At 35.0% G+C, this 20,673-nt stretch overlaps 1 protein-coding gene across 5 annotated transcripts in view; it reads right to left on the bottom strand.

Moving 5' to 3' along the window:
• The window catches only part of LOC143230277 (protein patched-like), a 114,074-nt gene that overhangs the window by 38,821 nt on the left and 54,580 nt on the right, over nt 1-20,673 (bottom strand). For 4 of the 5 annotated variants that reach the window (XM_076463540.1, XM_076463528.1, XM_076463543.1 and 1 more), the window contains 4 exons: nt 10,764-10,953; nt 8,239-8,308; nt 6,679-6,776; nt 175-298 (listed from right to left, as the gene is read on the bottom strand). In XM_076463540.1, coding sequence (XP_076319655.1) covers nt 175-298; nt 6,679-6,776; nt 8,239-8,308; nt 10,764-10,953 — 482 coding nt within the window. Of the gene's footprint in view, nt 1-174; nt 299-1,217; nt 1,237-6,678; nt 6,777-8,238; nt 8,309-10,763; nt 10,954-20,673 lie in introns of those variants that run through there. The other variant, XM_076463554.1, reaches the window with a different exon arrangement.

Below are 20,673 nucleotides of genomic sequence, written 5' to 3'. Positions count from 1 at the left end.
TTCGCTAATTACTAAAAAATAGTAATTCTCAGTTGAAAAGTTCATTTTTAAGTAAATTGTACACTATAAATCGAATAATAACAAACAGTGAAACATACATTGCAAGAACGGTATTCATTTTTTTTTAAATTATAAAATCAGTACTGTTACTAATAAGTATAATGGTTAACTTACCCTTTTCATGAAGTCTTCAATATATGCAAAAGGAAACGAATTTACATAATTTCGGAAATTTTTCATTGTTTCTACTAAATGACCAGGATTTAAATTGGTCCACTGTACACTTAGGCCTAATCCCCTGAAAACAAACATATCGTATAAATTTAATAATCAGAAAACTTGTTGAAGTTTTAAAAACAAGTATATAATAATAAACAGTATAAATGTAAATAATAATATAAAAATGTTTAATTAAACCCAAAGATAAACTGTATTTCTCTAATTAAAAAACAACAACGATAAAACACCTGTATGCCACATCCACATACATATATCTATTATCACTAAAGACATTTTTGTCTGCTTTTATTTAAATACAAACGTTCTCGATGGGTTATTTAAGTTATACCTGCTTTGTTGATCGAACCCCGAATTTTTGCGGGCGACGAGGCCCGAAAGTTGCCTAGATGCAATTATAAAAGGAAAAGTCACCAAGATGAGTTTAATTTACACATTAATAATCTATTAACAAGGGCTGAAAACTGGATTATTAAAAACATAACTTTTACTGGTATTAAAATACGAACTCCATTACTTAAAAAAAAGAAAGAAAAAAAGACATAATTATGAAACTAAACTTTTCATAAACCAGTTTTCAACTTATGTTAGTAGTCATACGAACTTTCAGATGGACAAATCGTGAAGAAAAAAAATGCTAGCCATTTTTCTTCCTCACTATTCTAGGTGTAAAGTGGATTTAAAGCACATGTGCTAACCTTTTATTTTAACATTAATTATTCTGTAGAGTTGCAGTTAAAATATCTTTATTTTCTGCAGAAGATGGAGATAATTCTTATAATAATAATAACTGAAACTTAAAATAGAATGTTTAAAGTATCAATTATGTAGACGTTACGACGAGTCAGTTAGGCATGACGTCATTTCTCATAAGCTAAACAATATATTTTAAACAATTTACATTTGGGAACATTTTTAAAGCCAGAACTAAGTATTACGTTACTGAAAGCAAGTCGACATAACACTAATCAAAATTATACTTTAATTGCCATGAAGATGGTGACCGTCTTCCTCTTAAGGAGAACAGCACAATGACCAAGGGCTCTTATACACCGCCAAGTAAAACAATTTACAGTTTACGATTTTAACCCTGGCCACCAGGAGAGGCCACCAGCCCCCCACACTGTGCAGCTGTTGCCAAGCCCGCTGTAGGTAGACACCCTAACGTACTTGACAGCTCGCAAGTTGCTCGCATTTTCAAGGGAAATGTATTTATAGTGGGTGACTCACGTACAAATAGACTACGAGCGTAGCAGCTGCTAACTGTGAGTTGTATCAGGGGCTGTTGAATTATGGACTAATAAGCAGGATGGGTGATGCAGTAGAATATATCATTACAAACTTGTACCTCTCTATTGAGCACCATCGTGGGAGGCAAATGAACCTCCCCGACAGAACAGTCAAATCGATAGTACATGACCCGGCGTTACTGATTCTTGATGCTGAATCGACTTGGGAAAAATCATTAACAAGACAGGTTTACTGCAAACGGGAAGCGTGTTATAAAACTTTCAGAATGAGGGGTGAAGGGGAGGGGTGATGATTGGTCGTGGTATAAAATTCGGAACACCAAATAAAGTCATAAAAGTGTAATTATGCCATACCTTTTTAACTAACAAAAATTACACTCGTGAATAACACACCATTTGGAGTTAATAAACTCATACAAATTACTTACTTTACAAAATTAATTCGGTCTATACAAGGAATAGGTAATACGCGCCTTCTTCTAGGAATCTAGGTGCACTTTTACAAGTTAATTTACAAAATGAATAGCGTTTACGTGAGACAGTAGAATTGTTTTTCAATCTGCTATGTAATATTTCAAATACACTAATACCTGCGTTATTCTTTAGCAATAAGCAGTAATTCATTTTAATTTTCTTAACCTGACAACTAAAGAACAGACTATTTAATGAAACACGGTTTAGTTGAGCGTCACTCATTCTCACATAGTGAATTAATACCATTAGGCCTACCGTCTTTTAAGTCAACAGTCTCGTCTCACTCGCTATTTCTGTTACGCTTGTTTTAATTATTAATGAAAAACAATATTTACATGTACGTTTTCTAACATTAGTATTATTACATAAAAATGTAAGGCTGTTGACATTAGAAGTAACCTTACAATTTGTAGTATGTAATGTAAAGTTACCAGTACTGATATTACTGCTTGCGTTATTTATTTATTAACGTTAACCTTACTACTTACAGCATTCATAGTTGTTGTTGATGTGTGTGTGTGTGTGTGTAGGTTTTACAGTAGTTTGTACACATTGTAGTTTTATCAACTTTATAGTGTTTTTTTAGGTGTGTTTGTCTCTATAACTGGTACAGATTGCTGAAAAAACAAATTATATACTAGCATACTACACAGTGTTGATATATTTTGCTCTCTATTGATATTGTTAATTTCAATGTTAGGCTTAGATTTAAGGTCCAATTTTGTTCCACTCCATTCTTCTCTACTTGGGATAGTGGTTGTTTCATGATCATAATAATTAATGGGGACATCCACCGGTCTTGTGTCGACATCTTAGATAAAAACATAATTGTAAATGTTTTCAGGTTTTTTGATACATCTCCAATTTCATTAAGTCGATTAAACCCAAATAAGTGATATATGGGAGGGTGTTTAGACCTAGACAAAAAGACACTATTAGGCCTATTCCATTTACGTACTTTATCGTATTTGCTTTCAGGGTGGATAGGCCTTGGCAAACCTATTTAAGTTCGTTTGAGACAAAGGCTCAGCGTTAGACTTTCTAATGATATTAAAACCAGAATTTAAATTTAAACCAAAGTTAAATTTAATAGCAAAACAGCCATTCAAGGATAAATACAAAGCTTAATCCTAAAATAAAGATGAGAAATAATAAATAACAATGTGGAATAAGAATGTTCTTATATTCAAGCATATTTCTATTATGGAATTGATAACTTAGGCCTATTTTAATTCTGCATAATAAAACATTCAAAATTCGATTGCTTGTTCTAAGTAATTAGTATTATTTCGATAAAATATTGTAGAAATACTGCCTGGCGTGATGGTGAACATTAGTTTCAAAACAAAAGTCCGGTTTTATAACAGTTTATAAAAATAACTTAAGTATAAATTTATGCATATAAATAAAAGTGCTTTATAAATGTTCAACTACAAAAAATCAGTTTAAAAACAAACTATATACAATTACATATAAAGTAAAAAATCCTAAACACCAAATGGTAAATTATAAAATATCTAGTTAAGTAATTTCACACAAGTCTAAATATATTTTAAATGCATCTTTATAATGCTGTTCGTAGGCTACTTATTATCTTGGAAGATAAAGGTGACTAGCATATTTATGCATACAATCATCAATTTTTTTTAAAAAAAATATTCATTTAGAATCCTTACGCATCTAACTAAAAAAATATGTCGCTAATTTTTAACTATCGATCTATTTCGGAATTGCCCGCTAACATGCACGTGAGTCCGCTGGGCGAAGCTCAACATTCATGCGATAGTGAAGGGGATGTTCTGCTTTCTTTTCATCCTCTTGACGGTCCTAGGAGAGGACCTCCCATGAAGACGCAGGGCGAGTTTTTGTTAAATAGCGTCACCACAGCGAAGTTGGTTCACTAGTGAACTCACTCCGCTGCCTTTACTATAAACATAGAGCCGAATTCGTCTTACTTCTTCCCGTTAACAAATTGACGTTTTAACCTAATCGATAAAAGTATTTCTTTTAATAGTTTTCAACCTAAGAAAATGAATTATTATTATTATTATACAAACACGACCAGTACAACGAAGAAATTTCTTGCTGAAAACGAACGGAAAACAAAAACAAAACCCATTTTTCTTTACGCGTTGGTTGGACATGAATCTGTCTTTTAACACTCCTACGAAAAGTGGGGCCTAATAGGCCCCAGAGCAACTTGAAAGGTTATTAATATTAGGCTAATAATTTTGTATTTAAATGAAATTGCCATTTAAATCCATTAACGAATGGATTAACGAGATTCCCACTGTCCCTATCTACTATCTAGCGAAATCACAGCCAGGGGAACAGGCTTGGACTAGAAACGTCTTTTCGTAGGAGTGTTAAAAACGCTGTGATAAACGGGTTATATATGTTTCTCATACTGGTTCCCCTTTCTTTATTTTTGTTGGATGTTTTCCAAGTGTAAAAGTTTAACCTCAATTACAAGGTCACCAGAAAACCACAACGATGACTTTTAAGTTGTCACGGTGAGAGTGGATAATAACGTTTTGGATCACTGAAAATAATTAAATTTCGGAACCCAGCAAGTCTCTACTGCAAACTTTACACACGTTTTACTTAAAAAAGATGAGTGTCATACGAAAGTAAAATTATTTTACTTGCTCCCTGACGAATAACATTCCTTGTTCTATATTCTACAAGAACATCAATACGGATATTAGAACTGACATTTTGATTGGGATAACAAACCGAAACCAGAAAGAACGCTTTTCCTAACGGAATAACACTATACAATGTATTTTCACGAAAGAAAACTAAATGCTTTTGACAGATACTACCTGTGTGTTGAAACTACCGCAAAATAACTCACGTTGTTTCTAGTAACTACCCCCAGCTTTACCAATTTCTGTTTAGTCAGGAAGTCAGAAGCAAACCACGTGTCCAATGTTAGTTGTTCTACGTAACTTGACAGTGGTGAGAAGGAATGAACGACTGGGAGATAAACATCAAGCAGCCTTTACTATTACTCTAAAACCAGGTGGTTAGGGCCTTCAACTCGTAATCTGACGGTCGCGGGTTCGAAACCCTGTAACACCAAACATGCTCATCCATTCAGCCGTGGTGACGTTATAATGTCACAGTCAATACCGCTATTTGTTGGTAAATGAATAACTCAAGAGTTGGCGGTGGGTGGTAATGACTAGTTGCCTTCCCTCTAGTTAAATTAGGGACGGCTAGCGCAGATAGCCCTCGTGTAACTTTGTGCGGAAATTAAAACAAACAAACACAAACTAATACTTCTTAACATAGTTTGAACTAAACAAAGCTTGTGTACTTTGTTCTTTCAACGAACCATTTAAGTCAGATGTAACGTCATTTTCTTTTACACTAACAGAGTTATGAATGAAACAGAGAAAAAAAATAACTATAAAAATGTTTCAAATACCTAAGCCTAGCACTCTAACAGTTTTAAAAAATTTACTGTTTATTTTCGTCCTTCTAATTAACTCAAGTTTACCTCTAATGATTGTATATCTATAACATTTAAAAATATGTAAAAATTAAAACATCCACCATACATGTTAACTACTGCTTACGTCATTTCAAATAGCTCTCGAAGGACCTTGTGACGCCATCTTAACAGCATCTAATATCTTTCATTAGGAAAACACTTTTACACATTACCCTTCTGTTCTATATCATGACACTTTTCATGTTCAACCTTTTACTCTCTCATCACGATGACACACTACAGTTAAAACTCTTTTCTCTATTATAATGTAAATTTACAATTCTGTTAGACATTGGAAAACAGGAACAAGTTGTGGACAGAACAGTGAAAAATATATCCCGTGTCTTTGAAACTGTTATACGAAAACACGCTTTCTCCATGGTACAACAGGTAGGGAAGCAACAGTTCGCATAATAATTAGTTTAACATGCAACCTTTTGTTCACTTTATTTCACTAATATGTGAATGGAAAATCAATTACGATAATAAATTTCCGAAAATATGAATTTCAAAGAAAATCCTTCCTACCAGGACAACCTTAATGTTCTACATGGAAAATTTGTTATTGTTTTGTTTTTTTGAATTTTGCGCAAAGCTACACGAGAACTACCTGCGCTAACTGTCCCTAATTTAGAAGTGTAAGATTAGAGGAAAGGTAGCTAGTTATCACCATCCACCGCCAACTCTTGGGCTACTCTTTTACTAACAAATAATGAAACGTTTGATGTGACGTTGATTCGAACCCACGACCTTTAGATTATAAATCGAATGCCTTAAACCACTTTAAACCATGCCAGGCCCTATAAAGAACGGGCGGGAAAAGTTGCTTAGGATAGAAAGACCTTTATAAGGTTCCTATGATGTTTTATATCGTTTTTTTTTCGTTTTCTAAGTTAAGAAACTTGCTTTTGAATTTTGGAGGTGTCATTGTCCAGGATAATGGTATGTTTACAAGATATGGCTGCTCGCGTGCCATTATGTCTTGGCTAATGACGTTTGAAAGAACCGTTCAGAAATGGGAGTTCTGCAACTTTTCACCACAACTATGTTGTGTATTTCTCTTCCTTCATGCAAAATAAACTGCAGCCTCTAAACGGTTCGTCCATATCATGAGTATTCCAAGCTTTCACGTCCTTCACATCAAGCGCCATATTTAGAACCTAATAAAATATTCAACTGCTCATTCTACAACATATTATTATATTTAAAAATACTTACGGTATAACAACGGGAATTTCGGGCCCAACAAGTTTAGCGCCTTCCCAGAAACAATCTAGAGGCGTGATAATGGCACATGGAAATAAATTTTCTAATATCTGCAACAAATACATGAAAATTAAACATCATTATCTACCTTGGGCAAAATTCAACATGGTTATCTACCTTGGGTTAAATTCAAGAATTTTTTTTAACTTATGAATTTTTTAAATTTCTTTTTTATAATAAACAAGATGGAATCTTCAATAGTTGCAACACTTTTAGATGGAATTAAATTATTCTATTATACCTTCCCCCCTTTAATTAGCTACATTTTTGTGCGCCAGCAATACCAAGCGTAGGGTACGCATATATCCCATATTATTACTTATCAGGATCTGTAATATCCTACCCTGAAATTGAAATTATTTTAGGTAGGGTTAAAATAAATTAACCCATGAGATCTTGGGCGTGGAAAAAAACATCAATCGAAAGGGTTTGACCTACCGAGTCCAAAGCTGCCATTAGATCTCAAATCGGTCTAGAGATGACGGGGCTATGAACTAAAAGTTTGTACTTGGAGATAAACAAAAACACGCAATATCAACTGACAGTCGTTGAGACGCGACTATAAAGCGCGAGACAAAACAGCAGAAGACATATATATACATATATATAATATCGGAATTTAAAACTAAAACAAACAAACATCAACTAACAAGTATGGTATTAAATCAATTTATTTTTAGCGTAAAGTTACACAACAGGTTAGCTAAGCTGTTGTCCTCCAGGAGAATCAAGCCATGGATTTTAGCGTTATAAATCCTGTAACTCTCAATGTCATGCCATTGAAAAGCGAGGAGAAATGGTTAATTATATAAGTTAATTAATGTGGCTTTCTCAAGGAACGAATATCATTATTTTAGTATCAAACACACACACACACAAGATATATATATATGTAAACATCGTTTTATAACAACACTATACCGTGCTGTAACATTTTATAACACCTGTAACGTTTTTACTAATCGAAGAAATATTGAAATATTAATATGAAACCCTCACGTATTGAGCGTGGCGCTCTCACCCGAGATTTTTAATATTTCACAATAAGCATCGTAACTAAAGTAGCCAACACTGACGACCGTAGAGGAAGAAAGTTGCCAAGGAAGGCTATTTTTAAACTATTTATTTGTTAAACTCCGTTCAAATTAATAATTATTTTTAATAGAACACATACCGTTGTGCCACAGGGGGGCGCTATTTTTAAAAGAAAAAATAAACACGCAGTTAAAATGGTCGAAAAGGATTAAGGTCTCCTCCCCTAAAAAACACAAATACATAATTATGTGCATATTTTGATGCGACGTTCCGGAACGTTCGGAAAACAGGAAAAAATAAATCACAATTAAAGCATGCCATAAGAAAATGCGCAGAAGAACTATGTGCAATTTATTTTTCTCCTAACAAATATTTGCTGTTCTGTTAATGACTACCTGGTCATGCATTTGTACAATTACATAGATGCTCGCACCCTCTATCCACAAGGAGAGTAAACAAATAAACGTTTCAACTTACTTGTTCAATATAATGCGCATCAAACTTAGGAATACTAGGTGAGTAACAAATATCCTTTAATCTCCACGACCTGTAACAAAAAAAGGCATTTTTTATTATTTGCGAACGATTCAGCAAAGTGTATATGTACCCTTGATAAATTATGACGTTAAAGGCTTACAGAATATCGGTGCTAAAGAAAGGTTTGTTTTTTTGGTTTTTTTTTATAACTCTTTCAGTTCTCTTACATAATCCACATTTTCTGGGTTTAATGTGACCAAGGCTTCTTACATTTATCTGTTCAAGGGTGTACAGAATTAACAACGAAATAAAATTCGGTCGTGGTCAAAATCTAAAAATACAAAATAGTTGAGTTAGAAACAAGTTGGTCAACATTTCGGCCAAATGTCCTTGAATTATGTAAAATGTTTACACGCTTATTTTATTATCAGATTATTTATACTCCTTTCCTACTACATAATAATCTGTATAATGAATAATATATAATAATCTGTATAATGAATAATATATAATAATAATAATCTGTATAATGAATAATATATAGTAATAATTATCTATATAATACTCAACTACAGAAACTCACCAATAAAAATCCAAAAATCACACTTCAAATTTTCATTTAATATATGATATTAAAATTTAAATTTGTTTAATAAAATTATTTATTTAAAAAAGATGCTCAAACCAAACGATAAAATGAGATTATTCGTAGCAGTATTACTATTGATGTTAGTGTTAGCAACTTTTCAAAAGTATTTCTTTATTGCAAATGTAGAGGGCAACTGTTGAAGGTTTGTTGGATTATGAATTACATACTCGCTAAGTATAGTTATATGTTCATAAAATAATTATTTCAATAATGCATTTATTTTTTTTTTTTTGTTTATAAAACCAAGACAAATAGGCACTGATGGTTTTGTCGGTTACTGATGCTTGGTGGATTTAAATATGCAGTTCCGGGTTTAATCAGTGATGACGAGAAACCCACTTGTTGAGAAATTTATAGGCAAAAACGGCTCGTTTGGGCTGAGAAAACACTTTACATAGAAGAGCGAACAACGTTTCGACCTTCTTCGGTCATCGTCAGGTTCACAAAGAAAGAGGTAACTGACCGGAAGCTGACCACATGTTTGAAAGTTGTAACTGTGTGTCGAAATGTAGAGGGCGGTATTAGATGTTTGAATATATAATTTTATTTATTATATTAATATAGGTATAAAGGCGTTCCTTTATATTGGTTTATTTTGGGTTTAAGTTGTTGTATAAGTAAGGCTTCTTTAATTTTACGTTTGTTTATGTTTGTTTCTTTATTTAGTATTTGAGTGTTTTCTATGGTTATGTTGTGTTTATTTGACTTGCAGTGTTCGAAAACGTGTGAAGGTGACTTTTATGTTCTTTGAATCTGGTTTCCATTTTCACTTGTTTCTCAAATAGAAGTCAACCAGTTTTCACATGTATTTATAAATAATGTGGTGTTTGTCAATGTAAAAACTGCCATGGACTTCTATATTGAGAAACAAGTAGAAAATGGAAACCAGATTCAAAGAACATAAAAAGTCACCTTCACACGTTTTCGAACACTGCAAGTCAAATAAACACAACATAACCATAGAAAACACTCAAATACTAAATAAAGAAACAAACATAAACAAACGTAAAATTAAAGAAGCCTTACTTATACAAAAACTTAAACCCAAAATAAACCAATATAAAGGAACGCCTTATACCTATATTAATATAATAAATAAAATTATATATTCAAACATCTAATACCGCCTCTACATTTTGACACACAGTTACACAATTCAAACATGTGGTCATCGTCAGTTACCTTTCTTGTGAACCTGACGATGACCGAAGAAGGTCGAAACGTTGTTCGCTCTTCTATGTATAGTGTTTTCTCAGCCCAAACGAGCCGTTTTTGCATATAAAAGTTCCGGGTTTAATTCAACTCGTTATGATGGAATCGGCTTACTTAGATGATGCAAGTAAAAAACAAAAAAACGAATCGAGCGGTATTCCAGCCTTTTTTTTTATATATAAGACAGTTACATTACTTTATCGATTGAGAAATTATTAAGAAATAAATAAGTGGAAATCGATTTTTTTTTAATATACTAGCTCGGTATATGCAAATTACTTAACATATGTGCCAGAGTTCGAATCCTTTTCTGGTTTTCAATTTCCAACCTAAAAATATTTTAATGTTCGACATTTCTGAAACTCTATATCAGAGATATGAAATGTCGAAATATATTTATGAATGAAAAAAAAAAAAACAACTTATTGTATCTGAAACATTTTGAGGGTTCAAAATCAGTTGTCGATAAAATATCAATAACCAATAAAAATAAGACTAATGTTTCCTTCGTCTCTTTCACGGTATGATATATTTGTATGTAAATAAGTCCTAGAAAAATATAAAAGAGAAATGTAATAACTCTTGCAATCTCTTAGACTTACTAATAGCTTAAATCTAACATATTGCTGTTGAAAACAACTAGCAAGTTTTTAAATACACTTACACGTCAAACATCTCGACCGTGACCTGACTCGCTGCACGCAGTACATGCAAATGTAACATGAGAGCTTCTGGATGAAGCACGTTTGCTCCTTGCTCCTTAGGAGTCTGGATCAGCAGCTGATGAGTGCTCCCAGAACCATCTCCGAGTGTGTTTCTTATGTACCTCAGTTCCTTCTCCAGACGGCCCCCCTCTGGAAAAACAACAAAGTTTTCATTAATCATTTAGCACAACATATAGTGAACGTATTCCATTATCTTCAATTTGTTTAAATACTGTTCAGGAAATCTTGCTCCATGTCCACCATGTGAGAAACACTTGTGGCATAGTTGGGAAATCAAATGTGATGTCAGCGTGGACACAACTCTGGGTAGACCAGTGACTAATCAAAAGTATGCATGTTTGTTTCATGGTAAAGCTGCATTAGGCCATCTGCTTTGTCCACCGCAGGTAATCGAAAACTGGATTTTAGCGTTGTGAGCCCACAGACTTACCGCTGTCTCATCTGGGGGTGGGGACATCAGAAGCATGAAACAGATAATGAACATCATGCCAAATACTGAAAAGTGATATGTCTAAGGCATCGAGGAATTGATATCACAGCTTCAAATGTTTTATTTTTGGATAGAAACAAATACACATCCTTCAATTCACAAACGTATATGTGGGATTATGTTACTTTTATGTGTAGTTAATTCTGCAAAAAAAGAAATAATAATAAGTAGTTCAGAAAGATGTAGGTCGTGCACTGTGAATTATATCTAAACACGTTCTCTGATTTAGTTTCTGGGCCGAGAGTAGCCTTGATGCTAGTATGTCTTGAAGACCTGGGAGCAAGACATAAATATTGCACCAATGAATAGTGGAATTGACCGTAACATTATAACACCCCCACAGCTGAAAGGGCGAGAATATTTGGTGTGACGGGATTCCGAGTCGAGTGTCTTAACCACAACCTCATTTTGATTGGTTTAATTTAACATACCATAACTCTTGGTATTAGATAATCAAAACTTTAACGGCCTTACGCGATAAATGAGTTAAAGGATCAGTTCAGTGCCGTCAGACTACAGTCCTGATTTTTGATCGTTTGTTTTGAATTTCGCACAAAGCTACTCGAGGTCTATCTGCGCTAGCCGTCCCTAATTTTGCAGCGTAAGACCAGAGGGAAGGCAGCTAGTCATCACCACCTATCACCAACTCTTGGGCTACTCGTTTACCAACGAATAGTGGGATTGACCGTCACATTACAACGCCCCCACGACTGAAAGGGCGAACATGTTTGGTGCGACCGGGATTCGAAACCGCGACCCTCGGATTACGAGTCGAACGCCTTAACACATTTGGCCATGCCGGGCCCCCTGAATTTTGAACTTCTGACTATTGTGATTGCAACGAATCATCTCTACCCACAACAACACTCAGCAGAATTGACTTTTTTTAAAAAAATAACGCGGCAATGGCTGAAACTTCGGCGCATATTCAATGGTAACGTGTCTCGAACCCCGGACCCCATGATCGACATGTTAATCACTAGGGGAAGACAGAAAATGTACTGCATGAATCGAAATCAAACATTTTTAGTGTCAGTATATTCCTTGCGAATAACATCCTGCTGAAAGTGGAGAAACACAGTTTCTATTTATTTCTATATGCTCTAGTTTAGAGGATTCCAAATGTTCTTAGCACAAGACTCCACCCCCAGCCTCAGAACATTGCGTCTCGTGATTGAAATTCCCATCCAATGAACTTGAGTGAAAAAAAAAGATCAAAACTTGAACAATATTTTGTACATTAACCCCCCCTCTTAGTCCCTCTGGTGTTCATGACACAGAATCTAGACGATTACTTCATTTTAATTGTCACATATACCTGCTCTGGTTCTGCGAGAAGCAACAATTATATAAATTAATGTTTACGCTTTCAGTGTATGTGGTCTGTGATATAAGCACACGTGCTATGTTCGCTGGCTACATTAGAAGAGCTAACGTAGCACGAATACCCTGTGGCTATAATAAACCATAAACATCCATATAATTGTGTATATTACTAATACATCTTTGCATCTTCACTTGTTGTTTCACCGAGTTACTAGACGACTCTGAATGTTTTTTTTTCTTCTTCTCAAAATCAAAGTTTTAACAGAGCCATAGCAATACACTAAATACACTCGTACGTGGATGTTACCATTATCTTACAACGATCAGTCACAGCGGGACAAGAAGGAAAAGGCCCATCAACGTTAGTTCTCCAGAACTGATCCAAGTTTGATTTATTTCATGCTTATCTAAGCTCCATTATCCTAATGATAGCCTTCATTACAAATCAAATCATTTGATTTTTTTTTCTCCACCGGGAGTACAACAATTACCCCTGAGTATCTTTCATAAAGTCTCATAACCACGGGTTAAGTTATAATCCGACTTTTTTTTTTTTTTTCCTTCTGAAAACATGCTTGGTCTGGTAATCAGATTCTAAGAGGACAGAAATAGAATTAATGGTGGGCGGGTTACCTTATCAAGTTCTGGGATCCAGGTTTCACCTGGATAAAAAAAAAAAGGCAAAAAACCCAACTAGTTTCGTGACTAAACTCCTAAACAGAAAACACTAACTTTCGGTTTCTCTGTGACTGAGAGACCAACTGGTAAAAGTGACATCAATTTATGTAAATTATATATACACAAGTATTTTGGGGCATTTTCTTATTAGTTTAATCCTAAAGGTTTCTTTCTTCATTAGCTCAATTCTGGCATCATATTATATTCGGGACCTTCAACAGAAACACCTGGTGACGTGTAAAAATGGTCCCAGTGACACAGCGGTTTGTCCGCAGATTTACAATGCTAAAAACCAAGTTTCGATACTTGTGGCGGGCAGAGCACACTGATAGCTCATTGTGTAGTTTTCTGATTAATTCAAAACAACAATATAAAAGAATTATTAAAAAACATCAAAGGTTTTTATTGTTTATATTTTAAAGAAGGGCAAAAATTTTGTGCGATATACTAGTAATAATACTGCCTTTATTTCCCGTAAACTAGTATACGAAGCAAAGTTAACGAGTTTTTGTCCGTTTTCATTTCAGTATGATTCATTGTTTGTTCTGGAATTTCGCGCAAAACTACAGGAGGGCTATTTGCGTTAGCCGCCCCTAAATTAGCAGTGTAAGACTAGAGGGAAGGCGGCTAGTCATCACCACCCACCGCTAACTCTTGGGCTGTTCTTTTATCAACGCATTGTGGAATTGAACGTAACATTATAACGCCCTCACGGCTGAAAGGGCGAGCATGTTTGGTGCGACCGGGATTCGAACCCACGAATTACGAGTTGAACGCCTTAACACGTTTGGCCATGCCGGGCCTCCAGAAGTACTTACCACAGAAATAGTATTTTAAAGTCACAAGGTCTTCTGAAATACTACGGAAGGATATAGTCACATAACTCTCCTCAGCGGCAAGTAAGAACAACTGTGATCATTTAATGCCTTACAATTATCCATGTTAAAAACTCTTTCCTGAAAACAGGCGTCTCAACTTAAGGGAACTGAACGAATCGTCTCAAAGAGGACCGAACGAACCTACAAACGATCAGACATATCGCTCTACCCTTTCATTGGACTTTTAGCTCGAGTTAACATAACTGTCATGATGTTATTACACCGATTCGCGGGTTTATTAAAGAAAACGCTAAGTACAAAAATAAAACGAGAGTGAAAGAAATAACGTGGTGTGTGGTCCAGTTAATTACATGTCTAAGCGTTCCAGAACCAAGCCATAAAGGCGTGTTTGTTGTAATAATAAATACTTACGTCTTTTAGAGAATAGCCTGTCTTATCTCAGAGGTTTTTATCGAAACCATCTGCACTAACGAAAGGACGTATTAATGATTCTTACAGAGACAATATACATATCAACTGCTCGCAAAGCTTCAAAGCTACCGGATAGGGCGTTTCTGTTTAACAGGTAGAACACAGATGACGCTGTCAAAATTTAGTGTTGAAACAGTCAAGAATTCGTGATGTTAATTTACAAAGTGGCTTACAAAACAACAATCGATTATATTTGGAATTCCAATTTACAGTGCACAGCGTTTATCACAAGGAAAACCATCAACAATGATGAATTTATGGGAATAAGAAAAAGCTATTTTTATTTTTAAATGATTAGTTTTCATCTATGTTCACAGCTGATGATTGGTTACCAAACGGAAATGATGGTAGATGATAAAGGAAGGTGCAATTTATGTTTAATTTCGCGCAAAGCTGCACGAGGACTATTTGAACGAGCCAACCCTAATTTAGCAGTGTAAGACTAGAGGGAAGGCGGCTAGTCATCACCGCCTACCGCCAACTCTTGGGCTGCTCTTTTACTAACGAATAGAGGGATTAACTGCACATTATAACGCCCCCACGGCTGAAGTAGCATGTTTAGTATGACGAGAGGTTCGAACCCGCGACCGTCGGATTACGAGTCGAGTGCCTTAACCACCTGGCCTTCAATTTATCAACAAAACTTTAGTAATATCTTTACACGCAATACTTTTTTTTTAATTTTCAAAAATAAGTAGCTTTTGAACGACGCTTTGAAAACATTACTGATCATTATAAAGAAAATGTTAGCATTAATTTTCTTAGTGTTTTTCATATAGAAATATAAATCCCTTTTTCTGATTCATTTAACTTTCAACTTATTTATAAACAAAATCTTTCTCATCGAAAACAACTATGATGGTGCCCGTTTTCCTCAACAAGTTATCGAACGAGTATCAATATTTAATTGTTTTTTTAACACATAACTATTTCACGATAGTTAAAATATCCACCTTATACTATAAATCAGTTCGTTTGTTTTCGGGCTATATACTGTTTCCACCGCGGGGAATCGAACCCGGATTTGTAGTAAGCAAACGATCTAAATTACTTGATAATATTTAATAATTCAAAATATTTGACTGAAATGTGTGTCGTAAATTTTAAAATAATCACGAAAGAAATTATAATATTTTTATCATAATATAAAACCATTATATATACGAGCAGAAACGTTGTATTAGTAATTCCTAATCGTAGTACTAATAATAAATTTTACTCAAATAAAATGCAATCTTTTTATGTATTAAAAGTGTTAGCCTTTTACTGAAACAATAATAGTTACAGAACTACAGTTTCTCAATGCTACATTCAAATATCACATTAATAAAGGTATAATCTAACTCTCACACCCAGTTCTCATGAAATTCACGTGCGTTCTTATCGTGAAGAGAGTACTTTTATTTTAAAATAGTTGCTTTACATACCACAATTATTTTTCTAATTGTCTGAACCTTGAATACCCAAATTGTGAAGATTTTATGGATTTCTGTTTGTAGTACCATTCAACAGCTGGCGGAGCAGTTTTGGTCACATACATAGAAATTGACATACATGCTACGTCCATTATAGTAATATTTCAACAATAGACATTAATGTAATCAAATTCTGCGCTTGCGCATATCCCTCACAATACCTGGATTGTCATCCATGTCCAAAAATACTTTATTTATTATTGGATACAAAAGAGTAGGGTATTAAAACACAAAACTGGTTGAATGGCGACGTCAGCAGGTCTTGCGTGAGGCTTGGTAAAGCCACACGTTGTTCTGCATGACTTGCGGTTACTCTGCCATTCTTGTCTAACCAACACACTATGTTAGACGCACCGTGTAGCGCTAGAAAGGTCACATTACCATTGTTTCAATACTGCAGTCAAAATGTTACTAAAACAGGCAACCACGTGTCATATAATAATGAAAACAGTTTCCTCATGTTATCCACACAAATATTTTATATTTCTAACTTACAGTACGGTTATTTAAGAGTTTCTATTCCTAACTCGCAGTAAGAGCTAATTAAGGGTGTCAAAAAATATTTGTAAGGAATGTTGTCCTATTTCAAAATATATACAATTTGGGGCATAAAATACAGCAATCGTAATGAATCTCAGGCACTACAGGGTTAAAAAACAAATTAACTAGAAACACGCCAAATGTTGTTTGATCGCGTATTCTCAAAGCAGGGATTTAGAATTTCACACATACGACACTTCCGTGGTCTTGTATAGAACTTACCCTAATCGGATGTTACGATCATTCAGTGACACTAACGTTGTAAACAAAACAAAAGAATGAAACGACATAGCTGAAAGGAGTTTCGGCATCAAAAACGAAGCGCAGAAATCCAGGTGGATATTTTAAAAAAATATTAAAAATCAAACACAGCCAACGACTCAAAACGTGACACCATAAAAATAAAACAACAAAACGAAAATAAACAACAGCTGGTAACTTCAAAAGCGATCCCAGAATATAGAACAATAGAACGAGAGTTTTATAGGTGATAACTTCCGAAGTGGTCCTGGAATACACACGAACAAAATGAAAATATATAACAGCTTGTAACGCCATAACTGACACAAGAGTATATAGCAATCGAAATTGCGAGAAATAAGATATAGAACGAAACAAAAATAGCACCCAGTCTGTGATATCTTATTTGTAGCTTAACCTGGACTGTGGACTCGTCTTTTGTCTTTCTACTCGAATGTTTTAGTTCCCGAACCCAGAGGGACTTACTGGCAATACAATATCATCCACGTAATGATTTTCACTTTCGTGGGATTGGACACAGCGGACTCTAAAGCAGTATTGTGGTGTGTTTTGTTTTTCGAATTTCGCGCAAAGCTACTCGAGGGCTATCTGCGCTAGTCGTCCCTAATTTAGCAGTGTAAGACTAGAAGACAGCTAGTCATCACCACTCACTGCCAATTCTTAGGTTACTCTTTTACCAACGAATAGTGGGATTGGCCGTAACTTTATAACGCTCCCACGACTGAAAGGGCGAGCATGTTTGGTGTGACGGGGATTCGAACCTCAGATTACGAGTCCAGTGCCTTAACCACCTGGCCATGCTGGGTCCAGTATCGAGAACAAATATAAAATTAATGTGTGCGAATGTGTTTGGCTGAACTTTTCATATCATAAGGAATATTCAAGCACAGAAGCCTCTCAACCTAAACCACGTGTGCATAAACTAATTTCACATCCGACCTAACGTATTATTGTTTTTAGTTTATGATGGAAGGAGGAAAATAAAAATATAGAGTAAGTTAAATGACGCTGTACAGAATATAATAAAATACAAACAGACTGGAAGTCAATCAAAGAATAACTTAAGCATTGTCTCGTCTCTTACTGCAAAACTTTTGAACAACGAACCTACGTAACAAGACTCTTCCATGGAACCCTAAACAAACAAACCTACGTGATGAGGCTCTTCCATGGAACCCTAAGCAAACAAACCTACATGATGAGGCTCTTCCATGGAACCCTAAGCAAACAAACCTACATGATGAGGCTCTTCCATGGAACCCTAAACAAACAAACCCACATGATGTGGCTCTTCCATTGGATATCTGAGAAACAAATCTACGTAACAAGGTTCTTCCAAGGAATCCTAGACAGACAAATCTACGTGATAAGCTTCTTCCGCGAATCACTAGACAAATAAACCTTAGAGAAACCAAACTAACCAACTGATAACTTTTACGAACTTGCAACTGGTTAATAATATAATGATAACCATATTGTCCATGAGGTGATTCAATAAAACCTTACCAGATTACCCATCAAATGATTCAACAAAACTATTAAGAATCCAATTTGTATTACAAATAAAATTACGACACTATTTTCAATTCTAGTGACTGGCCTTTGAAATGATACAGTAGTAACTTAACTGATCCGAAATTTAATGCATTTAAATAACTACACCTACTGTCTTTATTTATATACACTTTTAAATAATTTTTGAATTAATTACATTATTAGTTCACTTATGTTCATAAATTAATTTTCACCTGTGCTATTAAAACGCATATTGTTGGTTTTGTTCAAACTGAATTTGTAAGTGAAACTTACTGCAAAGTTAAAATGATAGCAATACATAAATAACAAACTCGTGCCTCAGACAAGTTTTATAATTTTATTATACGGGCATATACATGTAAAAAATAATTAACATATTTCAATACTATTTGAGGCTTCACAGGTTTTTATTTAAGGTGTTGTGATAGCCTGCGTTTGAAAGTATGACATATCAACATGGCGTTGTTACGAAAATAGAACTATAAAAGCAAAGAAAGTTAGGGTCACTGCACGAAACAATTCCATCGCCTAAAGGGGCTACGTTCCTAGAAGTCAACGAAAAAAGAAGGTACCCCAACTTCATCACTGACCACTCCTTCTACTGAAGGGCAGTAATCTTACCCTTAAGAGAAAGCAAATGGCATCTGTTTTACTAGGCCTAACCGTCTTCCCGCCATTGCTTGCAGGCGGTGAATGTTAGTTTTAAATGTTGATCGCTGTGGGCTTGGATACCCATATCTGCTCTTAATTTCGACCGACGAATACAGGTTAATTACGATTCGACGGTGTGTCCCCGGCGACGTGGGAGTTCTCCTTCCTCAGGGTACGAATTACCTTTCGGACATGGTTTCTAGCCTAGTTTTATCTGTTTTATAAATTTATATATCCAGCACTATTTATCTCGGATATAGTGTTCGGATAAAACCAACAACATATGATACCAAAATACACGTAGTTCGCAAAACAAACACACAAACAAAAAACTATTATTCGTTTACACGAACCCCCATTAAATTATACGTAACTGATTTTGACATGTTTTTACAGCACCACACAGACATTAAATCAAGTGTCACTAGAAATCACTTCTCACGCTATGGGTTGTTAAGTCACACTTCTATCAGATAGCGGATCAAAGGCAATCAATCAGTCACTTCCACTTCTGAGAGTAAGTGGATTAATACAAGTTCAACTCGTATTGTTTGCTAGATACTGTCTTTCTTCACGCAGCATTAGGTTGACAAATAAGTAATACGAAACTGTTATTTAATTAATGTCACATTTACGAGACGACTTTGCTATAATAATGTTGACGAAGTACATCGCTTGGCCTACAGTTTCGTAATTTGTGGTATCAGATAGGACGCCACACAAAAACTTGAAATAGCAACTGACTGTTTGTTCGTCATTAAATTTTGGATTCCCTGCAAAGCTACTAGAGGGTTTGTTATATGCCATAGTCGTTCCTAATTTGAAAGTGATAGTGATAGAAGTGCGGTAGTTAATCAGCTCTACCCACCGTCAACTCTTGGGCTACTCTTTACTGAAGATTAGTAAGGTTTGCTGTCGCATTTTAACGCTTCAATGGTTGAAAGGGCGAACATGTTCAGTAAAGAGATTCAAGGTACAATCTGCAGATTGCGAAAGTGCACTAGCCTCGAGACATTTTATCTCTGCCCACAACAGGTATCGAAACCGATTACAAGTGTTATGAGACCTAAGGCGTTCTGCTCAGACAGCAATTAATAGAATGAATTCTAATCACTTTTACAGATTTATCAACAGATGGCAGCACCCACCATCCAATTTTGTTTTTCTTTGTATCTGTGCGGTAGGTCAGTACTTCTTAGAACACCCCATTAATCTTACGTGACCTTGATACGCGTAATTCTTTTCACAAAAGCACAAAATTGTGCATGTGTGTTCCATAATTTATTCTACTTAAAAGCTGTGGAGTACCTAAAGGTGTTGACAGAAAGGAATGCCATTGCTGTATAAAAACATCATAATTTCTCAGCTTATCGACAACACGTAAGTTGTACTTTAAAAGCGCCCGAAGTCACGTACATCTTACAACTTTACAGTCGCGCTGTAAACCAAGACAGTGATAGACTTCCTATCGCTGTCTCAAATTCTCCTGATGGAACAACCTGTTTACTTGATGGCTTTGAAGAACCATTTATTTATTTCGATCATTCGTGTACCCTCAATAACTTTCCGGGGTACGCCTGAC

This window comes from Tachypleus tridentatus, chromosome 1 (genome assembly GCF_004210375.1).
Source record: "Tachypleus tridentatus isolate NWPU-2018 chromosome 1, ASM421037v1, whole genome shotgun sequence".
Lineage (NCBI taxonomy): Eukaryota > Metazoa > Arthropoda > Merostomata > Xiphosura > Limulidae > Tachypleus > Tachypleus tridentatus.
The sequence above is the reverse complement of the archived record's forward strand: the minus strand, read 5'-3'. Positions and strand labels throughout refer to the sequence as shown.